Source organism: Ambystoma mexicanum, chromosome 12 (genome assembly GCF_040938575.1).
Source record: "Ambystoma mexicanum isolate Mex_15411 chromosome 12, UKY_AmexF1_1, whole genome shotgun sequence".
Taxonomy (NCBI): Eukaryota; Metazoa; Chordata; class Amphibia; order Caudata; family Ambystomatidae; genus Ambystoma; species Ambystoma mexicanum.
Window position 1 is genome coordinate 1,108,246,490 of NC_090936.1, and position 22,224 is coordinate 1,108,268,713.

The window sequence follows — 22,224 nt, forward strand, 5'->3', positions numbered from 1 at the left end:
GTGCAGGAAGATCATTTTCTCACCTTCTGTGATGAAATTACCCTCATCAAATGGATTGCAGGATGAGGGTGTCCACATTTTAGAACATTGGAATCCCCCACAAACCCAAAATACATTTTCACAGTGAAAATAACCTCTATGTGAATTCCAAAAATTGAAAATCTTTCATTTATAGGGCTGGCGAGAGTACAAATATTCAGGCGTTTCCTCAAATCTAACCAGTTCATACTAGGAGATGTGCAAACTGACCTTTTTCTGACTAAAAAGAGACAAATATTGACTTTTATATTGACAATTTTAGTTTTTCTTATTTTTTTAAGGGGAGTTCCATTCCTGCACCCCTTTGAACTCATAATCGTCCCTCTCTCCCTTTTCCCCACACCATTGTTTTATTTTTTGCTTTGCTTTCCCAAGTTTTTCTAATGTTTTCCTAGCAACCATAAACGTGTATGTTCAGTATGGAAAGTTGTCAAGTTTGGGCTGAAAAAATGACATTCTTGAAAAATAATTGACACTTCTGACCACAAGCCGTTTAATGTATTTCTGTCCAAGTCAAGCCATTGCGAATCAACCCGTGGGTGATCTTGGCAGAAATCATGTTCTGTTTACATACCTAAACTTTTTGACACTATTGATCTAACTAAAAAGCATGAAACCCCATCAAAGTAACCAGCATCCTTCGAACAGCCTCTCTCACGGTTATATCCTTTTCTAAAAAGTCATATTTTGTCTCTTTGTTTATGTAAATCTGAAACAAAGTATTGCGAAGGGTAATAAAGAAATACTAAATTCATCTCCTAGCATGTGCTCAGTCCCCTTTAGTTCATAAAATAGGTTTGGACTGAAAGTCTTTTGAATTTCTTTGCATTAGAATTGTATTGGTTGGGTAGAGCATTTTAGTGGACTTGCACTGTGTAATGTAAGTGTCTACTCTCAACCTTTGCCTCTTGCCTGGTAATATATGCTGAAATCCTTCCACTTGTAACTGTATATTCACAGTTTTGTTCTCTTATTTAAGGACTTAATGGATTGATGCTTACTTTGCTTTGAGTGTTTCCTCCTGGAAATTCCACTGTGGGTCTCCCACAAGTTGCAGCTCTCGTAACACTCTCCCTGGTTTATAAGCTGCGTTAATGACCATTCCAAGGACCTAGAATTGGCAACAAGAAAACAGAGAAACAATGATCACAGATTGAATGATAAATTGTAAGCTAGCTTAAATAAATGTAAAGTCTTAGAATCATATCTAACATTCTCTCATTCATATTTTATCAAATGGATTCATTCCATTTGCATGGTACCCTGATTAGAATTTACTGATAAACATTTCAGCCTTCACAGGTGAGTGACAGCCTACAATCTGGCCAAGACCATTAACAGCATTCCATTATTCACTGGACTGGCCCATCTCTGAGGTTCTTATCACCACACATTCAAAGAATCTAGGCTCCCTTAATGTGAACTGTTCTAGCACCTCACAGAGCCCACTTGCTTCTGAATTTATGAAATTATACTCTCCTAACATAAGCCTCTCTAGCCCATCTGAAGGTCTCACCAGATACTGAAGCCTTCCGCGACTTTCAATCCCAAATCTCCACTTGTAGGAATTCAGCCTCTCCCTCAGACACCCCTTCCACGCTAAACAGAAAGGATCAGGCAGTCAGAATTTCCAGGTGGTAGACATTCAGGGTATTTGGGTGGGTGGGTGTTCCAATTGAGGAGGTTAGCGAGCGGTTTCTCTCTAGAGAACCAGTTGGCCTAAAGACTGGCAATGGAATGAACAGCCAGTTCGGAATTTTCTATTAGTGACTATGCATTATATCAACCACGTTTTTATCCATTATACTACATTTACTGCAATAACGAGACGGTACACACAAGAGGACCTACACTCATGGTATCTGTTTCTTATCTGACAACTGTGCATGCACTGTGCATGCTGACTGCATGTTTGCCATTGATGCATGTGTTCTGCATGTAAAGTATAGCAGAGCCCTGAACTGTAGACAGTGGCCCTGGGGATTGACAGACTATTTACAACACCCTTGCCTCCTCTTGCGCTGAAATAACCCATAGACTACAGTTGAGTCCCACAGGAAATTCAGTTCAGCTGTCATATAGCCACTGACATTGCTGTCTTTCCATAGGCCTTTGCAACATGTGCTACACGACCTTAAATGCTTCAACCGAGTCATCTCTGCTTATCATGGATTGTCAACTGCTGTTGGCTCGCATTCTGTTGCTCATTTTCTTCTCATGTTTGCACAGACTACGGTCTTCCAAAGGGAAATCATCCACCACAGCGCTTCAAAGCCGTACTAATGGCAGTAGAAGCTATCAAATATAAATAACATAACATAACATTAGCAACGTGCTAATGGTAGCTAAGAAGGAAAGATATTCTTTGAAGAAAAGCTGCTCTTAAGCGTGAGTACTGTCAAGTAAGAAATAAAAGACAAAACCAAAATGGCCACCAAAGAAAAAAGTAAAGTGAGGTAAAAAAAAAAGAGCCTCTTTTTAATTTCCATAGTGGCCTGGTGAACAAGATTTGATGTGGTGGGAGAGCATGTGAGATTATTGTCTTCATCTTAAATAGAAAGTGGAATAGGGTTTGCAAGGTGGCTGGCGAGGGCAGAGAGCAGGTGGTCCTGTGTGATATTTCCACTTTATAAAGGCCACACATCAAAAAGACCGATTTATTTCACCCGTTTTGTGCACAGCTTTTAAAAGCAGAAATAGCACAATACTGGGGGGTGTCACCCTCCCCCCCGCTCCCAATCTGCCTCAGGAAGCCATGCCCCTGGCAACCCCCACCCCAGACACATTGACCCATACACACAAACATGCATACACACTCACGTTTACAGGCTCGCCCTCACTTCCACACACCACAAAAATTCCCTCTCTCTCATACACATACAGACCCTCAGTCACACTCATACACCAAAAACATTTACCTCTGGCACCCGCATCTCTCGTGTTTTGGCTCGGCTGCATCACAGGGGATGACAGATCGTGTTACAACAATGTTTCAAATGACTTTGCTAAGTCGATTTTATTTCCTTTTTTTTTTAAACGAAAAATGTATCCATACGAGGCCAGCTGTGACAATGATTGGAAAAGTGTTTGGATTGTCGGTCCAAGAATTGCCATTGGATTAAACACCCAAATGGGTTTCTAACATTAAGAAGTCTTTCTGCACATTAATTTTTCCTGACTATGGGCCCGATTTATGGAATATTTGCACGGTTCAAAGTGACTTTGCACTGCTGACACAAACCCTGATTTATGCAACCGTGCTAAGTGTATTTTTGCAGTGCAACATCAGTGCAAGTGGCCTTTTTTGCAGTACAAAATGACTTTGCACTGACTTGGCACTGCAAAAATACACTTTGCACAGTTATATCAATCATGGTTTGTGTCGGCAATGCAAAATCACTTTTCCGCAGTGCAAAGTCACTTTGAACCTATATGTTCCAGGAGAAAGTTAATCCCTTTCTGGCAAAGTACAAAGGGATTAAAGCCCAGTGTCATGGATTCGTTTGAAATACATATCCGGTTGCAAACTCGTAATCCAGGCTGGACAAGATTGTACTCCTCCTTTGCCTATTTAAAAGCATCGACCATGAGAAAGCTCACCCGGTCCTCTGCCACCTGGCACATTTAGTTAGTGAGTTATTTGCATTAAACAGCAATACTCCAGAAGGAGGCCTTGGAGGCATTTAGAAAATCATTGTTCTTCTCCATGTGAAGTATAAACCAAGGCAAAGGCACAGCTTTCCCCTCCCTCCCATCCAATCCAAAGCAGTTCCCACATCTTTCCTGATTCCACATGCTTTTACTGGTTGGCTGCACTGTGTCCGGTGTGTTACAGGCTATCCCTGGGAATACCATTGTATAATGCAAACCATCGTGCCACAGCTACCAAAAGTGGCTTGTCTCAGGCATTCGATTTTCCCGACCTGCCAAAACTTAAAATGGCAATGCTGTAGCTAAAGCTGGAGAAATGTAAGGGTGCTCCATTTCAGTGGTACGCGAATCCACACCACCCACAAGTGACAAGTGAATGTTCTTAGATAACCCCTTTAGAAATGCTTGTGATCTGCAAACATGAACATGTCATTTGGGGGGGAGGCAACAGATCCAAAATTAACTTTGCTTCTCTCACCCCTGACAAACCTATCCTGTGATACTGGAGGCTCCTTGTAGTGGCCCTGAGCTTTTTTCTCCAGTATTGTGCAAATGCCCATGTGAGAAAGGTAATGGAGAACTACCCTTTTCTATTTCTATTGGGGGAGTGCCAGCTTGCGCTGGAAGTAGAATACATTTTTTTCCTATTTCAGACATGGATGGGCCCACTTGCAGTAAAAATAGGGAAAACCTATGGCGCGGCCCCACAGGGGCTAAGGGCACCAGGGTTTAACAGGGTGGAGGGGCCAAGCATCCCCTGCCCGCCTCCATCTCCTTAAGAGAAGGCACAAGAAGCAGGGGTCACCGGGATGGTGACCATGGAGCAAGAGGAAACATAAGACAAAATGTGCATGAGGACAGGAAGGGGAGGAAGGCCATTCACCTAATCCCCTGATTGGAGGGTGACGGTATCTTTGCATCTCCAACAGGTGACATCAGAGGTGCCTTTGGTGCCTCTATATAGGGGATTCCCTGGGGGGAGTGGTCTCTTTCTCCGCTTTACCCCTCTACTGCAAGTTTAACTTTGTCTTCCCATACTTTGCAGTTTACATTGCGCTAGCAGCGTGAGGATGACAGGAGTACTTACCGATGGCAGGGCCCGCCCCGCTGCTTTATAAAGAGGCTAGCATTCGCATGGAAAATCTGATTGCCTGTGTGTCCAAGGAGCCTAAGAATTTGTTGTGGAGCAGACCGCCTGCGTGGAGAAGGCAAGTTCATTATGAACCTGGGCGGAGAGAAGAGACCCCATCTACTTGATCCCGTCGCATCATGGTGGTGGGCAAAGTAGCAAGGGGAGGTCCGTGCCTGATCAGGGGTGGACCTCAAACAGGCAGGCAAGAGTGCGGGCAGATGCAAACGACGGTCCAGATTGGTTTAGAGGTAAGGACCCAAAGACGTGCCTGAGCGTGCCCGTCATTTTGGTTACTATTGCAACCGATAAACAATAGGGCAACACTCAGGGAGACCGTGTTAAGAAGTGACACAGGGATATGGCTCGATGATGGAGCATTTGATTGCAGCTGGAGAGTTCCCAGTTCTGATCAAGGTGTACCTTGAATGGAAATTGAATATTAGTTTATCCGTTATGTTTTAGCATTTGGAAAAAGGATTGACCATAGGATCACATGAATCTTCATCAGAGCTGTGATTATTTTTTTTAAGAAAATGTTTTCAAAGAGCTCCAAGTTGGTGGGTTAGGCATAACCTCAATGGTGGCATCTCCTAAACAATGGTAGGTATGATGTGCTGTGTGCCAGAGCAATAAGGGAAGGTACCACTAATCCAAAATAATCAACTTGGGTTGGGGAGGCATCTAAATAGAATACAAGGAAAGAATTGGTGAAGAAATCTCGACTTTGCAAGCGGCAGAGGAAGATCCCAGGTACATCGATCATGGAGGGTGTGGAGGACATGGCGGATCTACTGAGGAGGATTAGAGTGGCCTCTAAGGAGAAAGGCATGGACTGGCTCGTAGCTCAAGCGACAGCTAAAGATCAGAGGGAGCAGGAGGACATTTTGATACTGGAAGAAATAGAATGGGAAGATTTCATCCCGGATACCTAGCTACAGCGGGCAGAGAAAGAAGAAAAGCATCCATCATCAAGTGGGGATTCGCAGCCGAGGGAAAAAGAAGAGTGAGATCATGTGAGAGTATTCAGAGGAGTCAGGCTGATTAGAGGCACTCTTTGTGGTCTACATTGACCCACTCAGCAGAATTCCCATTCATAACCAAGCTGCGTTTTTGCAGTCAACAACAAAATGGCTGTGCTGATTACTTGGAGCATCATTGCTTCAAAACTGCATTTTGCAGAGGCAAAAGGATGGCTGCACCATCTTGTCAAACCCCTATTGGGCGAGTTGGAACAGGGGGCACACCGAGAAAGGTGTCAGTGTGTTCTTGGGTGCACCCAAAAGAAGCAAATAAAAGCAGCGCTGCTCTGCTGCTTGCAAAATGTTCCTATTGAAAAGGGAACATTTTACACTGAAAAGGATGCTTCTCTGACACTATTTTCAACTATTCCACATCACATTGTTTTTATCAAAAGACCCCGCCATGCCCATCCATATCCACTATCCACATTTGGCTTCAGTAGAAGAAAGCACGATCCCTGAATGAGAGGCTGTGCTAGCCAAATCTGAAAAAAAAATCAAAAAGAAACTTCATTTTCAGCTGCAGAAAACGCTTGACATTTGAGTCACAAAATGTCAAAAAGAACAATGCTTCAAAGAAATCCCAGCTCTCTGGTCCTATATCAATTTCAGTGCATCTGTGTTTCAAACAAATTGCTGCATACAAGAAACGAACTATGGCTACAGAACACTGTGGGAATTCAGATGGAAGAGAAGAAATGAATTTGAAAGGAAAATGCCAGCAGTCACCACATGTTTAAATGTACTTTTGCAAATAGGAAAATACCTGTTTAAAAGTGTATGCTGGATAAGGCCCTGCCCTTATCTAGCAATGTAAAGGGGTTAATGCTGTGAAATATATATGGGAGGTTTTGTTCAACAGGCTTTCTTCTGATTCAGAACACAAATAAATAAAATAAGGATTTAAAGTGCATTGGCTACATGGGGGAAATCAGCCCCAAACAGGTTTCTGCTTGGGGGTTGCTAGCAACAGAAGGCCCCTCACAGTAGATTCTAGGGCACACATGGGTGATAATTGCTACCTTGGCAGACTTTTGTCTGGGCTGAGGCTTCTTACAATAGAAATTCTGGGACACAACCTGTGAAGTGGAGAAGTGGCAATAAACATTCATTCAAACTGGGAAACCCATCCCCACCCTGGGCTGAAACCAGGGGAAAAGCTGTGGTACCTTTAGCATCCTGTGATCAGACTGGCTTGGTGCCCACTAACTTCATCCAGCTGTACCTGTGCCATCCAGTGACCAGAATTGCCCAGCTGTTTGCTGTTAGGGGACCCCGCCGTGCGGTGACCAGACTTGGTTGACTGTTCCAAAATCCCAAAACTCAAGCGTGGACTCTATTTAACATCCCATAGAAACACATAGCCTACCCATTCTGACCCTTTTATCTTTATTCCACTATTTAAGCCATCCTATCCATGCCTTGGTAATTTGTCCTACTGTCATAATTCTTTGTGCACCTTGTCTGTGATTACCTAGTGTTAGCGCCATTCTTTAATTCACCCCATCTTGTAATTCACAGGTTGAAAGTGTTAAGTTGCAAATTAACCCGGGATCCTACTGTGTCTTTCTTTAACAATATAGTCTTACTAATCTAGTTTAAGTAAAATCTGTTTTTCTTTCCCAGCCAATTTTCTCTCTTTCACGGCTTCATTTTGCCAAAATCGAACCTCCTTTGATCTTGCAAATCTTCAGCTACAACCATCCTTTCACTCTTATATTGTCCGTGTGATAAACATCTATTCCCCAGCCCAAAAACCGCTTCATCGTGTTCTTACTTTCAACTTGTTACTGAACTGTTTGCCTTTTGTTGAGAACTTGCCTTGTGATTGCTAGTGTTTATCCATTCCTGCTATCGTGAGAAATTATATTTGCCTCATAGATTTCACCGCACATTAATTATTTGTCAATTTCCAAGCGTCATTTTGTGCCAAAGGGTTTGTGTTTTGGTTGCCACCCGTGGCAGTTTAACACAGCAGACTAACTTGCAAGGTAGTGATACTTTGTGTCTTTGGAATACTGGGTTACACTGTAGAAGCGCCTCCCCAAAACAAACATCCTAAGTACCAGGCCTGTGTATTTAAGCTATATCAGCCCCAAAATAGACAAAAAGCAATAGAATACAGATCACCCTTACATAAATAAATTAATAAAGGACATTTCAGAAATGACCACAGTAGAGAGCAATATGGCCAGGGAGCACCTTCTGCACAAGTTATTTGTCAGAGGGGAATGGCCAGAGCAAGATGAAAAAGTCTGTCTAGAAGAAATGACACAGCAGGTCATCACCATAAACATGGACACGTGGCAGGATGGTGGCCTACTGCATCAAGCTTTGAGCGAGTTATACATGACTCAGAAAATTAAAGAGGAGCAGATTAAAATTGTAAGAATCGCGGCCTACATGTATCTCCATATAGGAGTGATGCGGGAAAAGCATGAAGAAAATACAACTCTTGCGCAAAATCATTCTAAACTCTTAACTAAAATCCAGACTGAACTAAAATTAGCAGAACAAAACTTGCAAACGAGACAGGATTCTGAGGCAGAATCTGGGAACTATATATGATATGGTATTTGTGGTATATACAAAAATTAAAAGAGGACTTGGCTCTCCAACACAGAATAATGTAGACAAAGAGGCCGTATTAAATGTCTTAAGAATGGAGTGTCAAGAAAGGTTGACTTTTTGAAAGAGATGTAACTGAAATTAAAACAAGTGAGATACAATAACGTCAGCGCAGAGCAATAGTCACTTTACAGGACCAGATAAAAAAATTGGAAGAGGAGTCTAAGGAATTAATAAATAGAGAGCATCACCTCCAGACTGACTTTGATCAAGAACGCCAAAAACTAAATGCCATCAAGCAACAAAGTAATGACCTGGCGGAACCGAGAGGCACCCTAAATCAGGAAAAAGATGCCCTATGTCAGGAAGTAACCAATTTAACCAAGTGAGTTGGGCCTCCAAAAATTAAATGAACTCAAAACAGAATATGGAAAGTTACTTGCGCATGCTAGACGTGTAGAAGGTGCTTGGGAGAGAACAGTCAAACAAAACATGCACAAACTCAGGAGGTGAGTCTCCTGCAACACAAATTGGCTCAGTGTTCCCAAACTATACAGACAGCACAACGAGATAATGAGGCCCTCAATGAAGAGAAAGATGGGCTCCACAAGCAAGTGGCAGCTCAAGAGCGGGTCATAGAGGCCAGTAAAGCTCTGATAGCCAAGCAAAAGGCTCAGATCTTTGCCAATTATCAAGAGATAGGGGCTGAGAAGGAAAAACTAGTGAGGTTGGAGAAAGAGAATTTCGGGACCCCGAAAAGGTAGAGAGGGACAGGGCAACCCCTTATCATATTATGATGACCTCTGTACTAAGGGACTGAAACCATTTAACCCTTTGTGCACTGCTGACTTCATGGCTACCGGTTTATATGAGCCAGAAACCATGAGGCCATCAGAATTAAATAGGCCTAGTATGATGGAGCTCCCCAGCGCCCCCCAGAAGTTGATGGATGTGCATCCCTGTATAGATACCAAAACATTAAGGCCGATGTCTCTGACAAGGAAGTCTCCTATGAGGGGAAACTCAGGGAATTAGATCTGCAGAAATACTACCTTCCAATGGACCAGTTGGTTCAATTTGTAGAAAAAACAAATAAAAAGAAGGCCCAAAAAGAGCATTTTGAAGAACTCCACCCAATCAGGGCAGTGGGGAGGATCCTCTGGCAACTCTGGAAGCAGGGAGGTGTCATAAGACTACTCGTCTGTGTGCCACAGGGGAGTAGAAACTAGGCCCCACCAGTCTGTGAGCCCCTCCCAAGCTCAAATAATCAGGGAGCGCCTAGAAGATCTGGAGGGGTCCTCCAACAGTAGCGCCTCTGAGTCTGAGGGTGAGTGGACTCGGGTGACAAGGCCAAAGAAGGCAAATAAACTAAAGAGAGTTATGGCCAAAGACCCCAGGCCATTAGGAATTTCATAACCCCATACCACAAAAACAATAAATATTCTGTCTGGGAACATTTGGAACTCTATGAGCAAATGATGGACACTTTTCACCTTAAAGACAACCAGAACTGTATATAGAATGCTAAGTGGACGCTCTCTCCAGAGTACTCCAGCATCTTTGCTAGACTGGAGGACCAGAACCATTCAAGATGGTCCACGTATAGGGCAGCCAAACACTTTTCCGCCCACAGAAACCCCCAAAAGGCTCGCAAAGCGGCCTAAAATTTGCAGTGCAGGGAAGATCAGGCCCCACAGGGAATTTGTGCATGAGCTAAAATGCGCCTTTGCACAAACCACTAGGAGGGTGCGCACGGATAGCAGGGAGTTTATAACTACCTTCTCTCATGCGCTCCCAAAGAATACCATGGCCCAGCTGGTGAGGGATTTCCATGATAAAAGATCTCTGGACTGGGTAATAGAGCAGGCGACCTGCATTAATGAAGTCCAAAAACCTTGCAGAAAATAAAAACCAGACCAAAAACCGCAAACCAGTCAACATCCCTGCTGCTGCTAAGGTGGCAGAGGTGAAGGTTGCCCCCATTTTGGACCTAGAAATGCACCAATCCCAACCCAGCAAAATCGGAGACCCAGAAGGCCTTCAGGCCAATCACAAACAGGAGGCAATCCCACCAATGGGACCCCTAACTCTCTTGATCATATATATCCCAGATAAAAGGGCAACCGACAAATCTTTGGGTATGTATGGACTCCCCCAGCCCAAGTGGGGGACCTAATTAGGTAAGTACTACCCCGGGAAACTTCCCTTCTAACTTCCTTCAGGAGGGCAGTAATCCCCCAAATCCCGGGCAAAGTTTCTTTCCCCCGGTATCCACAAAATCCCAACCTGCAGGACAACCCTCCTTTCTTTCACCGGTTTCATGAACCCAGACAGCCCTATCCAGGAGAGGGGAGGCCAAGGGTGGAGGGTTACCAAAATCAACCATTGCTAGGGTACTCCAGGAGAAGGGATAGTTACCCTTACCATGAACCACCTAGATTTGAACAGAGACCCATTGCGAGCCGGAATGGGTGTCCCGACCAAAGCGCCAGGTCAAAAACCTCACCCAGGATCTGGGTCACATGTTGAGGACTCAAAAGAACCCTTAGATGAACATGGCGGCTCAGAATCCCTCAAACCAAGGGTCTGGCACCCCAGCACAATGACGGGGAGAGAACCCTGACAACTCACTGGTTCCAGAGGAGGAGTCACAGGGGGGTGTAAAGCCCTAGAGGAAGCTTCCTTCCTCACCAGTGAAAAGCCCCAGGACACCCCGGAACCGGAACAAAAATCTCTTGCTCCTGAAAATCTGAAACCCAGGTAACAGAGGTGGGTAGGAGAAATAAAGCCAGTAAAAAAGGCCCATTTTGTGAAGGAAGTTAGTGTCCTCCAATTTAAAGGGGAAGAATCCTCAGAGGATTCTGGGGAAAAAAATCTTCTCCTTCAGGGACAGGGGAACTCCTCCCAAAGAAAAATGGGTCCCAAGAGATCTAAATGAAGACTGGATGGGCGTGGGGACTGATTCAGAGTCACCTATCCCTAAACCCCAGAATTGTCATCCTGAGAAGAAAATAGGAATGGAGGGATCCTCCCCACAAATTGGTTGAAGTGACTGCCACCCGGTAAGCGGGGGAAGCACAGAACTCAGGGAAACAGGGGATTCCAAAATCTCCACTATTTCAGGATGCCAAATGTTCATTACAGATCCCCAGACTCTGGCACATAAAATTGTCCAAAGCTCCACTGTGTCAGAGCCTAAAATAAAGGAATTAACCACCCAACTTGCCCACAATGCATATTACTTTTGTCCGCTTGAGGAGGAGGCTAGATTTTATGCCCCGGTCCAAGTGCAAGGGCAATGTACATTTTCAGCAATGGTGGTCACTGGATCCCAAGCCACTCTTCTGTCAAAAGGGGCCTTTTAGCAACTAAATTCAGAAAGGGGGGAGAAATATCACATCCCTCTCACCCCTCTTCCTGGACAACTCCAGAACTTCGACAGGAATTCAATTCCTGTTGAGGGGAGAGCAGATTTGGAAATAAAAATTGGGCGACACAAAGTGAAACACACCGGTCATAGTCGTGACTCCAGAGGGAACAGCCTGTCTATTATGGGAATGACATACTGTGCAGGTTGTCTCCCTTAATAGACTGTGTGAACAAGGTCCTCTGGACTCAGACTTACAGGCCAATAAAATTAAAACAGAGTGTCAGCAATGTTAGTTTAAGTGGCACATGCCACATGGTTCAACAGAAACCTGATCATATTGAGTTTCATTTCCAGAACAATCAAATACCTGACGTGACAGTAATTGCTGTAGGACAACAAACTGGTGATGGGAACTCCTCTCCATTCCTGAAAATCAACCTTCCTTCCAGTTTTAAGTGGCATTCCACACTGGAAGGAAATACTTTGAAATTGTATACTGATTCACAATCTGAAAATCCCAATTCTATAGCCAAAAGTGATGAGAAACCAGCTCAAAGTTTAGCTAATATTCAGAAAATTAGAAAACGGTTGTTCATCCCTATTCAGTTAAATGCAGGGAAGGAGTCTGAGTGTGCGTGAACAACGGAAAGAGCTTAATCAGCGAAGCATGTTCCGAAAGCTCCCAAAAGATCCAGCCACTCCCACATTTAAATTGATCGATAAGTAGGAAATGGGCCTGGAAACACCCAATTCCAAACATCTCCTGCCTAGCAGGTGTATGCTCACATTTTCTATAGGAAACAAAAGCATTGAACATAATTGTTGGGTGGTGCGAGTTGTCGCTGTTCCATTCTATTTAGGCAGCGACATTCTCAATTGATTTGGCATTAATTTGGACCTGATGAATTACAAACCCTGGTCCCGACTAGGGGGCAATCCTATGGACTTTGATGATTCAGAAAAAGCATTTAGGTCAGCCCAATTGCTGCCATATGCAGTTGAAGTCCAAATTGGAGAGGAGATCACCATCCCAGGATGGACCCGACAATTCCCACTTGGATTAAAAATTAAAAGAGGACAGAAACGGCAAAGTCCTGACGCATATGTACACCTCAATGCCCATATACAACAGCAGGGGTTGGGGTTAAACCCAACACCATTAGTCAATGTAGAACGCAACACCATTCCAATAGTAGTGGATAACAGCGACCTCAGGAGTATCACTGTGGGAGCAGGCACCATCATTGGAATGGCGGTTGATGACGACATTTTTCCATGAATCTAGGAAATGAACCGATAGCACCAATCCTCAATGACTGTTTTGACAATGACAGTGACTTACCACCAGACAGGATCTTCACCCGGCAAGGGGGGAATTTCCTGGTGTACTCTTCCTGCCATTACGGTGAGGAAGAGGTGACCTGTGACATCAGGCAAGATGAGGTGTTATTTCAGGTCCACAATGACTGCCTCTCCTACCTGAAACCCTCTGTCCAGGTCAATACTCTAACCAGAGACCTCTCCACCCAGCTGGAGGAGGCCGCTGAGATAGCAAAACTGGATCTTTCCAGGCTTCAGGCAAATGGTTGAAGAGCGAGTCAACCTAGCTGGTGCCTGTGAGACTCTGGGGCAAAAGCAAAAGTCGAAACTGGTGTTCTTAGATTTTCAAGATCACTTTGCTGTGGACTCGTACAACTTTGGTCGCACCGGGATCCATACTACAACAATTCCCACGGACCCTGGAATGAATCCAGTGTTTGTGAAGCAATATCGCTTGCCTCTTGCATCTATGGAGTCCCTGATGGAAATAATCAAAAACCTTGAGCCCCTGTGGGATAATTCATCTAGTCCACAGCACCTTTAATATTCCGGTGGTGGGGATTGTAAAACCAAACGTCCAGTGGAGACTCTGTGCTGACCTTAGGGAGCTAAATAAACGGGTCCACATGTCCTGATGGCCTCTCCCGTACATTGAACAAGGACTGGCCCAGATCCAGGGGTCAAAGGTATACACTGCCATTGACCTGACAATGGGTACTGGACCGTGCCTGTCAGTAGGGAGGACCAATACAAGCTAGCCTTTACCTTTGGGGGGCAGCAGTACACATGGACCCGGACGCCCTTTGGATACATAAACTCCGACAACAAATTCAACATATTCCTACATAAGGCCATGCCCGACTTGGGTGAAAGGGGTAACCTGGCCTATGTGGATGATGTCCTGATAAAAAGCTCAACTGTGGAGGAACACATAGCGAAAATCCGTTATGTTCTCACCTAGTTGAGGGTTGCCGGAGCAGAACTATCCTTCTAAAAGGCACAGTGGTGCAGGACCAGTGGAGTAAGGAGACCCCAGATGCTGATTTAATCACGGCACAAAAAGGTGATCTAATTATTGGGAAGTTTTATCAACACATTGAGGACCCGGAGAACTTTCCTCTGACGGACACCGATTACATTGGGAAAGAGGACCTCAGGGTGTTGATGAAGTGTCCAAAAATGTTCAGAATCCAAGATGGTTTGTTGGTAAGGAGATCCATCACTGGCTGTGACCAGTGGATGGTACCTACCTCATTCCGAAAGCCTGATGCATAGTCATGCCCATGATGCGGCCACAGCCGGTCATCAGGGGTTTCACACTACTTTAGAAATCTTACGAGAGGTTCGATACTGGCTACAAATGGGACAGGACCTCCACCAGTACTTGAAGGGGTGTCTTGTGTGTGCACAATTTCAGCCAAAATCACTTGCACACCAAGCTCCCATCCAGAAGAGTGGGATGAAACTGCCTTGGTCAGATTTTCAAGTAGATTTCATCGGGCCTGTGATTCGCTCCTCTAGGGGGAACAAGTACATGTTAACAGTAACATGCTTTTTTACCAAATGGGTGGAATGTCTCCCGGCCCCAAATTGCAAGGCAGAAACAGCAGCTGCCCTGATGATCAACCACATCTTCTTGTGTGTTGGCCTACCCAAAAGGATTGAGTCAGACCGTGGTAGTCACTTCACCAGCAAAGTGATAACAAAGATGTCAGAGATACTTGGGGTAAAAGGGAAACTTCACATTGCATACCGACAGTCCTCTAGTGGGGGAGTTGAGAGGTATAATAAAACCATTGTGAGCATTCTAAAAACGTTTATGGCAGATTCTGGGCCAAGATGGGACATCCGACTACCGCTTGTCCTGATGGCCACCAGATCTACACCTTCTTCTACAACCAAGATGTCTCAATTTGAAGTAATGACTGGACGAAGGGTGGTGCTATCTCGGCATCTGCTCTACAGAACACAAGAGCAGACACTGAACACATGCGTATGTTGAGAATCTTAAGAAAACACCTTCAACATGCTTTTGCGTACGCTCAGAGGAATCTGGAAAGATCTGCAGAGGGGATGAAGACTCAATATGACTTAAAAACAACCAAAAAGGAATACCAAGTAGGATACAGGGTCTACTTGTACAATTTCCAAAGGAAACAGACCAAAGAGTGGACATTTTTACCAAGCTGGCACGGTCCTTCTGAAATTGTAGATAAAATGTCACCTGTCACCTATAGAATCCGCATCCCCAAAGGAGAACTGACAGAAGAGAAATGGGTCCTTATTAATCAGCTAAAGAGTTGTCACCCTAGGCGCACTTTGCAGCAAATAGACGAGTCCAGGGAAAACTAAATAGCGGAGGCATCTGGAGAATAAGAACAATAAAAAGAAGAACCAGAAGGGAACAGATAGGTTTATAGGTATAATTATTTAACATGGAGTATTATTTTTCTTCATTGTCAGAAAGAAAGGGATTCCCAAAACTTCTACCCAAATCCATAGTTATGAGTGAGCATTTGTCTTGTTGTCGGAATACTGTCATTATTACAATGCATGTCTGTCCCACTGCTGTCAACCTTCCTGGAGGGCAGTCAGTGGGAAAATGTAGTAACCGTTCTTATCTTTTTCAATAGATTCATACTCGTTGCTCCCTTCATAGACCAAGGTGGGCCTCCCCGGGGAGCTGGAAAGGAGAGATGGAAGAAAAAGCTGGGGGTGTTGCTCCATAATCCAACGAGAGACAAAACAAGGATTGTGGCGTACCGCTCCCTGATGGAAGGACTATGACCTGATGAACCCCACTTTGCCCTACCAATGAACCCCACTTTGCCCTACTCTCCCTCGACAAGGAATCTCAGAAGAGTCGGGGGAGGGGGATTTGTGGGCTACATTGACCCACTCAGCAGAATTCCTATTCATAACCAAGCTGCGCTTTTGCAGTCAACAGCAAAATGGCTCCACTGGCTCCTTGGAGCACCATTGCATCAAAATTTAATTTTGCAGCGACAAAAAGATGGATGCACCATCTTGCCAAACCCCTATTGGGCGAGTTTGAAGAGGGGGCACACCGAGAAAGGTGCCAGTTTGTTATTGGGTGCACCCAAAAGAAGCGAATCAAAGCAGCACTGATTTGCTGCTTGCAGAAAGTTCCCCTTGAAAAGGGAATATTTTACACTGAAAAGGATGCTGCCCTCACACTATTTTCATCTATTCCACATCACATTGTTTTTATCAAAAAGACCCTGCCATGCCAATCCATATCCACATTGTGCTTCAGCAGAAGAAAGCATGATCCCTGAATGACAGGCTATGCCAGCCAAATCTGAAATAAAATCAAAAGAAACTTCATTTTCAGCTGCAGAAAACGCTTGACATTTGAGACACAAAATGTCAAAAATATCAATGCTTCAAAGAAACCCCAGCTCTCTGGGCCTATGTCAATTTCAGTGCATCTATGTTTCAAACAAATTGCTGCATACAAGAAACGAACTATGGCTACAGAACAATGTGGAAATTCAGATGGAAGAGAAAAACCCAATTTGAAAGGAAAATGCCAGCAGTCACCACATGTTTAAATGTACTTTTGCGAATAAGAAAAATACCCGTTTAACCGTGTATGATGGATAAGGCCCTGCCCTTATATAGCAATGTAAAGGAGTTTGTGCTGTGAAACATATATTGGAGGTTTTATTCAACAGACTTTCTTCCGATTCAGAATAAAAATAAAAAAATAAGGATTTAAATTGCTTTGGCTACATGGGGGAAATCAGCCCCAAACAGGTGTCTGCTTGGGGGTTGCTAGCAACAGAAGGCCCCTCACAGTAGATTCTAGGGCATACATGGGTGATAATTGCTACCACGGCAGACTTTGTCTGGGCTGAGGCCTCTTACAATAGAAATTCTGAGACACCAACCTGTGAAGTGGAGAAGTGGCAATACATATTCAATCAAACTGGGAAACCCCCATCCCCACCCTGGGATGAAATGACAGTTGGTGGTAGCTGAGAAAAAAATGGGCCAATTGTAGGACAAAGGCCTGCCCCATTTGTTTCCAAAGCCTATGTTATTAATAAAATGTTGAACTTTTATTTTTGCAATAGGACTTCGCAAAAATTTTAAAAGTTAATGGTGTAAATGTAATTTTGTGGTTTTTAGTTTACGACGTGCTAGCTTTCACTGCCATGCTGGGAAGAGAAATGGCAGAGAAGTGGACATTCTGAGGAAAGTGTAAATGATGGCATTGTGAAAGTCAATACTGATATGCCTAATAATAATCTATACACATGTATAGAGTTATAAAATTTTAGGCTGAATATTTCTCACTGAAAACGACGGATGAAACATGGTCGTACAACTGTGAGAATTGGACTGCCATGCTCTAGATAAAATATGTAATCTGCCCATGTGATTTGTTAAGATGCCACAACTGTGAAAATGTGCAATTTATGTCAACACTGGGTTGTGGCAAAATTAACTGTGGGAGGTTCTGTACATAGTAAACCCACATCATAAAGCTCATGTCATGTCTCTAAGAGTCCAATCAGTTTACAAGAAGGTGGTAACAATCACCCCTGACCAATCCAGTTGTTTAGGGGCATACTCAGCTATGCCTTCCCTACCATATCATTCTGTGATGTCACCATGCTTTATATAAAGTCTGGCTGACAGGACTCTAGACAGACTCTCTCCTGAATTTCCAGTGCCTGCATTCCTGATCTTCTACATGCATCTTGCCAGATTCCAGATTCCACTGCCAGGCCAAAGCATAGCTAACCCATCCCAGCAAGGCCTTCATCTAGAAATCCCACTAAAATCCCCTTAAACAGGGGAAAAGCTGTGGTACCTTTAGTATCTGCATCCGTGTAAAATGCAACTTTCCAACGTGTGATTCAGCTGCATCGTGTTCTTACTTTCAACTTGTTATTGAACTGTATGCCTTTTGTTGAGAATTTGCCTTGTGATTGCTAGTATTTATCCTTTCCTGCTATCGTGAGAAATCATATTTGCCTCATAGATTTAACCGCACATTATTTATTTGTCAATTTCCGAGTGTCATTTTCTGCCATTGCAAAGGGCTTCAACATTTTTGCCTCTTATTTTATGAGGGAAGGTCGGATTTTGATTCTGTTTGCTGCACAATATCCCTGACTCCCTGCTGCTTCTTTATGGTCATTCCAAACTCGATTCCCATGGGTTTGGGCAAGCATGGCAGGGGGAAATCTTAACTCAGGTGCTATCTACCCAAAGAGAAAAAGTGCTCCTATTCATTTGTGCTTTGTATATGTTCTTGTAGAAGGTTAACTCAGTTTCAATTTTAATTACCACCCCATTGGTGATTGCTGCCCAATATGACAATGTGTATGATTTGTTTTGAATTTTAAAAATAAATAAATATGCCATTCACACCAACCGGCCTGGTTCCTGGTCCATTGTGACCCAGGCTATTTGAAAAAGGGGGTGTGAGACGGGTTGTGTGCCATCTCAAATTGAATTCGTAGAATATAAAGAGAAATTATTCCAATTTTGCGCTACATACTAGGCGAAAACCAAGGTGTGTCGCCCGATTGAAATCCTTAACATCTTAAAAGAAAAACATCGAAGAAGTAGAAGACACACCAGCATGAAAGAGGCCTCAAAGAGTGAGGAAGTCGTCTGTGAAGGCGGCAGAGGCAAATGGTGAGGAAGAAGTGCCGAAGCAGAAGCAGCAGATGACCACCAGAGGGAAAAGGTGCTGGTGCCTCAACAGCGGCAGCCGAGACAGAAAGCTAACAATGACGCAGGAGAAACTGTTAATTCTGAGCAAGCCCAATATATTAAAGCAGCAAGAAGACTGCAAGAAGATAAGAGCGTAGCTTCTGCAGCAAGCAGTCTGGATCAGTAAAGAAGGGAAGCATCTGTTCCATTGCAGTTAGGTTCTCCAGGGGAGGCTTGGGGCCACAAGAAGCGGGACACCTAGGTAGTGGACGGGCAAGGGGACACGTTGGCTTTGGCAGTAGTGGTCAGAAGGAACCCACGGTTTACACTTATGGCCACGAGAGCAGCAGGTCTAGTATGGAACATACCAGTAGAAATCCAAGAGAAGATATGGAGTAAAGGTTTTATTGATATGTTCAGTTTGCCAAAGCTGGAGCAAATTTGGTTTGATGTAGTAAAAGAGCTAAGAAGGATGACGATAGGAGGGATGGCAAGACAAGAGTAAGGAAGGAGAAGATAATGAATTGGCTGTATGCATTCAGTCGGTATACCACGTTACACTGCTGTACTCGCAAGATACAAGCAGTGAATCCACAAAACTTACAAGGAGTATGTAGCAGATGCAGGACTTAAAAATGATTAAGGTTTTAGGCTGAAGATGCAAATGTATCCTAGAATGAATTGGGATGATGAGGACGTTTCAGGATACATACATAAATGATATGCAGGAAAGGGCACAAGCACAAGGAGAGGAGCAGCAGCCAATTCGGAGGCAGTCCTCAAGTTGGAGGGGCATGAGTTACTATAACAGCGATAGAGCAAGAGAGGAAGGCGCCCCTTTTGTTGCGGGGTAGTGGCTGGTTCAAAGGTTATGAATCAGGCAAAAGCAACACCTGATGGAAATTTGAGAAGGGGAACTGCACTTGGGGGCCAATTGCAAGTTTAAGTATGCATGCAGCAAATGTGGTGGAGACTATAAGGCTGCCCGGTGTAGTAACAAAGAGAAGGCACCAAAGCAGAGGGGTCAAGGAAAACAAAAAGGCAGAGGAAATTAGAAAAATTCAAAAAGCCCCAAACCCGATCAAGCTAGAAACATTGTGGCCACTTCTTAATGCATAGCACAACATAGCAGCGGCAGAAACACTCATAAAAGGGTTTTCAGACAGGTTTAAAATAACGAGCAACAATGTATTTAGCGGATCCATCCCAAGGAATTTGAAATCAGCAATCAACAAACCAGATATAGTGGCGCAAAAGATTCAGAAAGAGAAAAGGTTAGGCAGGATAGAGGGGCCATTCAAAGCAACACCATTTCAAGAATGTGTGGTTTCTCCCCTAGGGGTGGTCCCAAAGAAAGAAGGAGGTCAATTTAGGCTGATCCACCATTTGTCATACCCCAAGGCAAAGGAGCTTCAGTTAAATGTGGGATCGATCCAGAGCAGTGTTCAGTCAGGTATACATCTTTTGACAAGGAACTGGACCTGGTGAGGCAAGCGGGCAGAGGAGCTCTGGTGGCGAAAGCATACATTGAGTCTGCATTCCGACTAGTTCTGGTCCATCCATCGAGCTTCAAGTTACCGGGTCTCCAATTTCAAGGAAATCTGTACCTTGACAAGTGCATGCCCATGGGCTCTGCAGTCTCTTGCCACTATTTTGAGCTATTCAGCACCTTCATAGAGTGGGCAATGAGGAAATGATATCCAGCAGCGACGGTGGAGCACTTCTTGGGTGACGCTCTGTTTGTAGGAAAGGAAGGAGTGGAAAGATATGAGGCAGCATTAAGTACATTTGAGAAATTGCCAAATTTGCTGGGTGTCTCAATAGTTCAGGAAAAACTGTTAGACCAACAACGAAATTGACATTCCTTGGAATTTAAATGGACTCAATCGGAGGTAACTGTAGGCTCACCGCAGACAAGGTGGAGCACTTTTTGAAGGCACTAGTAGAAATGAGAACCAGAGAGAAAGTAATTTTAGCTGAGCTGCAAGAATTGATGGATTGATGGGGCAACTTAACTTTGCAGGGAAGGAAATCCCAACTAACAGAGTATTTGCTAGAAAGCTTGCCTGGAAGACTGTAGGACTGACACAGGTGCATCACCACATACATTTGGGGACCACAATGAAAGGAGATCTGCAGGTCTGGGAAACCTTCCTTGAGTCCTTTACTGGGGTTTCAGCATGGAACGATCCATGGCATTCTAGCAAAGAGATTGAACTTTTCACAGATGCCTCAGGAGGTTTGGGGTATGGAGCCTTTTTGGCAGGAAGCGGATGCGCTAGCTCATGGCTGGGGTCATGGAAAGAACAGGCCCTAACAGGAAACATAAAGTTCCTAGAACTGTTTCACATCACAGTTAGTCTTTACATCTGGCTTGAGAGGTTGGCCAACAAGAAGATCACGCTTTGGTGCGATAAGCAAGTGGTAGTGCAGGTTGTGAATAATGGCACAGAAAATTACCCATTGATGCTTGCCTTGCGACGATTCTTGATGCTCACCTGGCTGAGGCTGAACACAGAAGTTAGGGTTAGACATATACCAGGTGTACAGAACAGCATAGCTGATGCCTTGTCTCATTTGCAGTGGTGGAGATTCAGGCAGCTCACACCGGGGGCAAAGGAAGAGATTACAGTAATGCCGGAGTGGCTCTTGGGGATAGTGAAGATGTTCTAGGGACTCCCGTGGAGAACCTATTGGCCCCAGGTACGTTGCAATGTTACAAGGGTCACTTTGACAAATTCATGACAATAATGAAGCCTGGGGGATTCATTCAGGAACAGGACATTGTACAGTTCATTAAAAAGGACTACACAGCCAAGAAGAAAAGGGCATGGACAGCAACGGGTTAAGTAGCAGCAGCATTTTGTTTAGCAAGACCATAGGAAACAGGGACCCCACAAAAAGCAAGGTTATAATGGCAGCCATGAAAGTCTGGAATGCAGACAGCCAGATTGCAGGTGCCCCATTACATTCCAATACCGAACAGAAATGATGAGCAAGATTACAAAAGGTATCTGCAGGTGAATACGAGATGAAACTCTTCAGAGCAGCATTTCTGTGAACATTTTTTGGGGCCTTTAGAGTAAGTGAAATCGCTGTGGCCAAAAAGGCGGATTATGGCGGGCGGGGGGTGGAGGGAGTGCGGGGGGACGTCACAATACAGGAACGGGAGGTTAGGCAATTATTGAGAAGGTCAAAGATGGGTTAGACAGGTAAAGGGCAATGGGTCTGGGTACAGTGCATACGAGATGCAGCTGCTGCTCAGTTGGTTTGCGAAGGATTTTTATGGCCATCAGACCTGAGGGTGCAAAAAACCTATTGGTCCTCACAACAGGTCTACCATTAATGGTTTTCTAGTTTCAGGTAGTGATGGGCATACTGTTGAGAAGGCTAGGTAGGGACCCAAAACATTACGGCACCCATTCATTCAG

The 22,224-nt window shown here is 44.3% G+C and overlaps 1 protein-coding gene across 2 annotated transcripts in view; it reads right to left on the reverse strand.

Annotated features, from left to right (window-relative positions):
- The window catches only part of SFMBT2 (Scm like with four mbt domains 2), a 957,919-nt gene that overhangs the window by 102,020 nt on the left and 833,675 nt on the right, over nt 1-22,224 (reverse strand). For both annotated transcript variants that reach the window (XM_069629673.1, XM_069629672.1), the window contains one exon: nt 1,041-1,150. In XM_069629673.1, the coding sequence (XP_069485774.1) occupies nt 1,041-1,150 (110 nt within the window). The remainder of the gene's footprint in view (nt 1-1,040; nt 1,151-22,224) is intronic.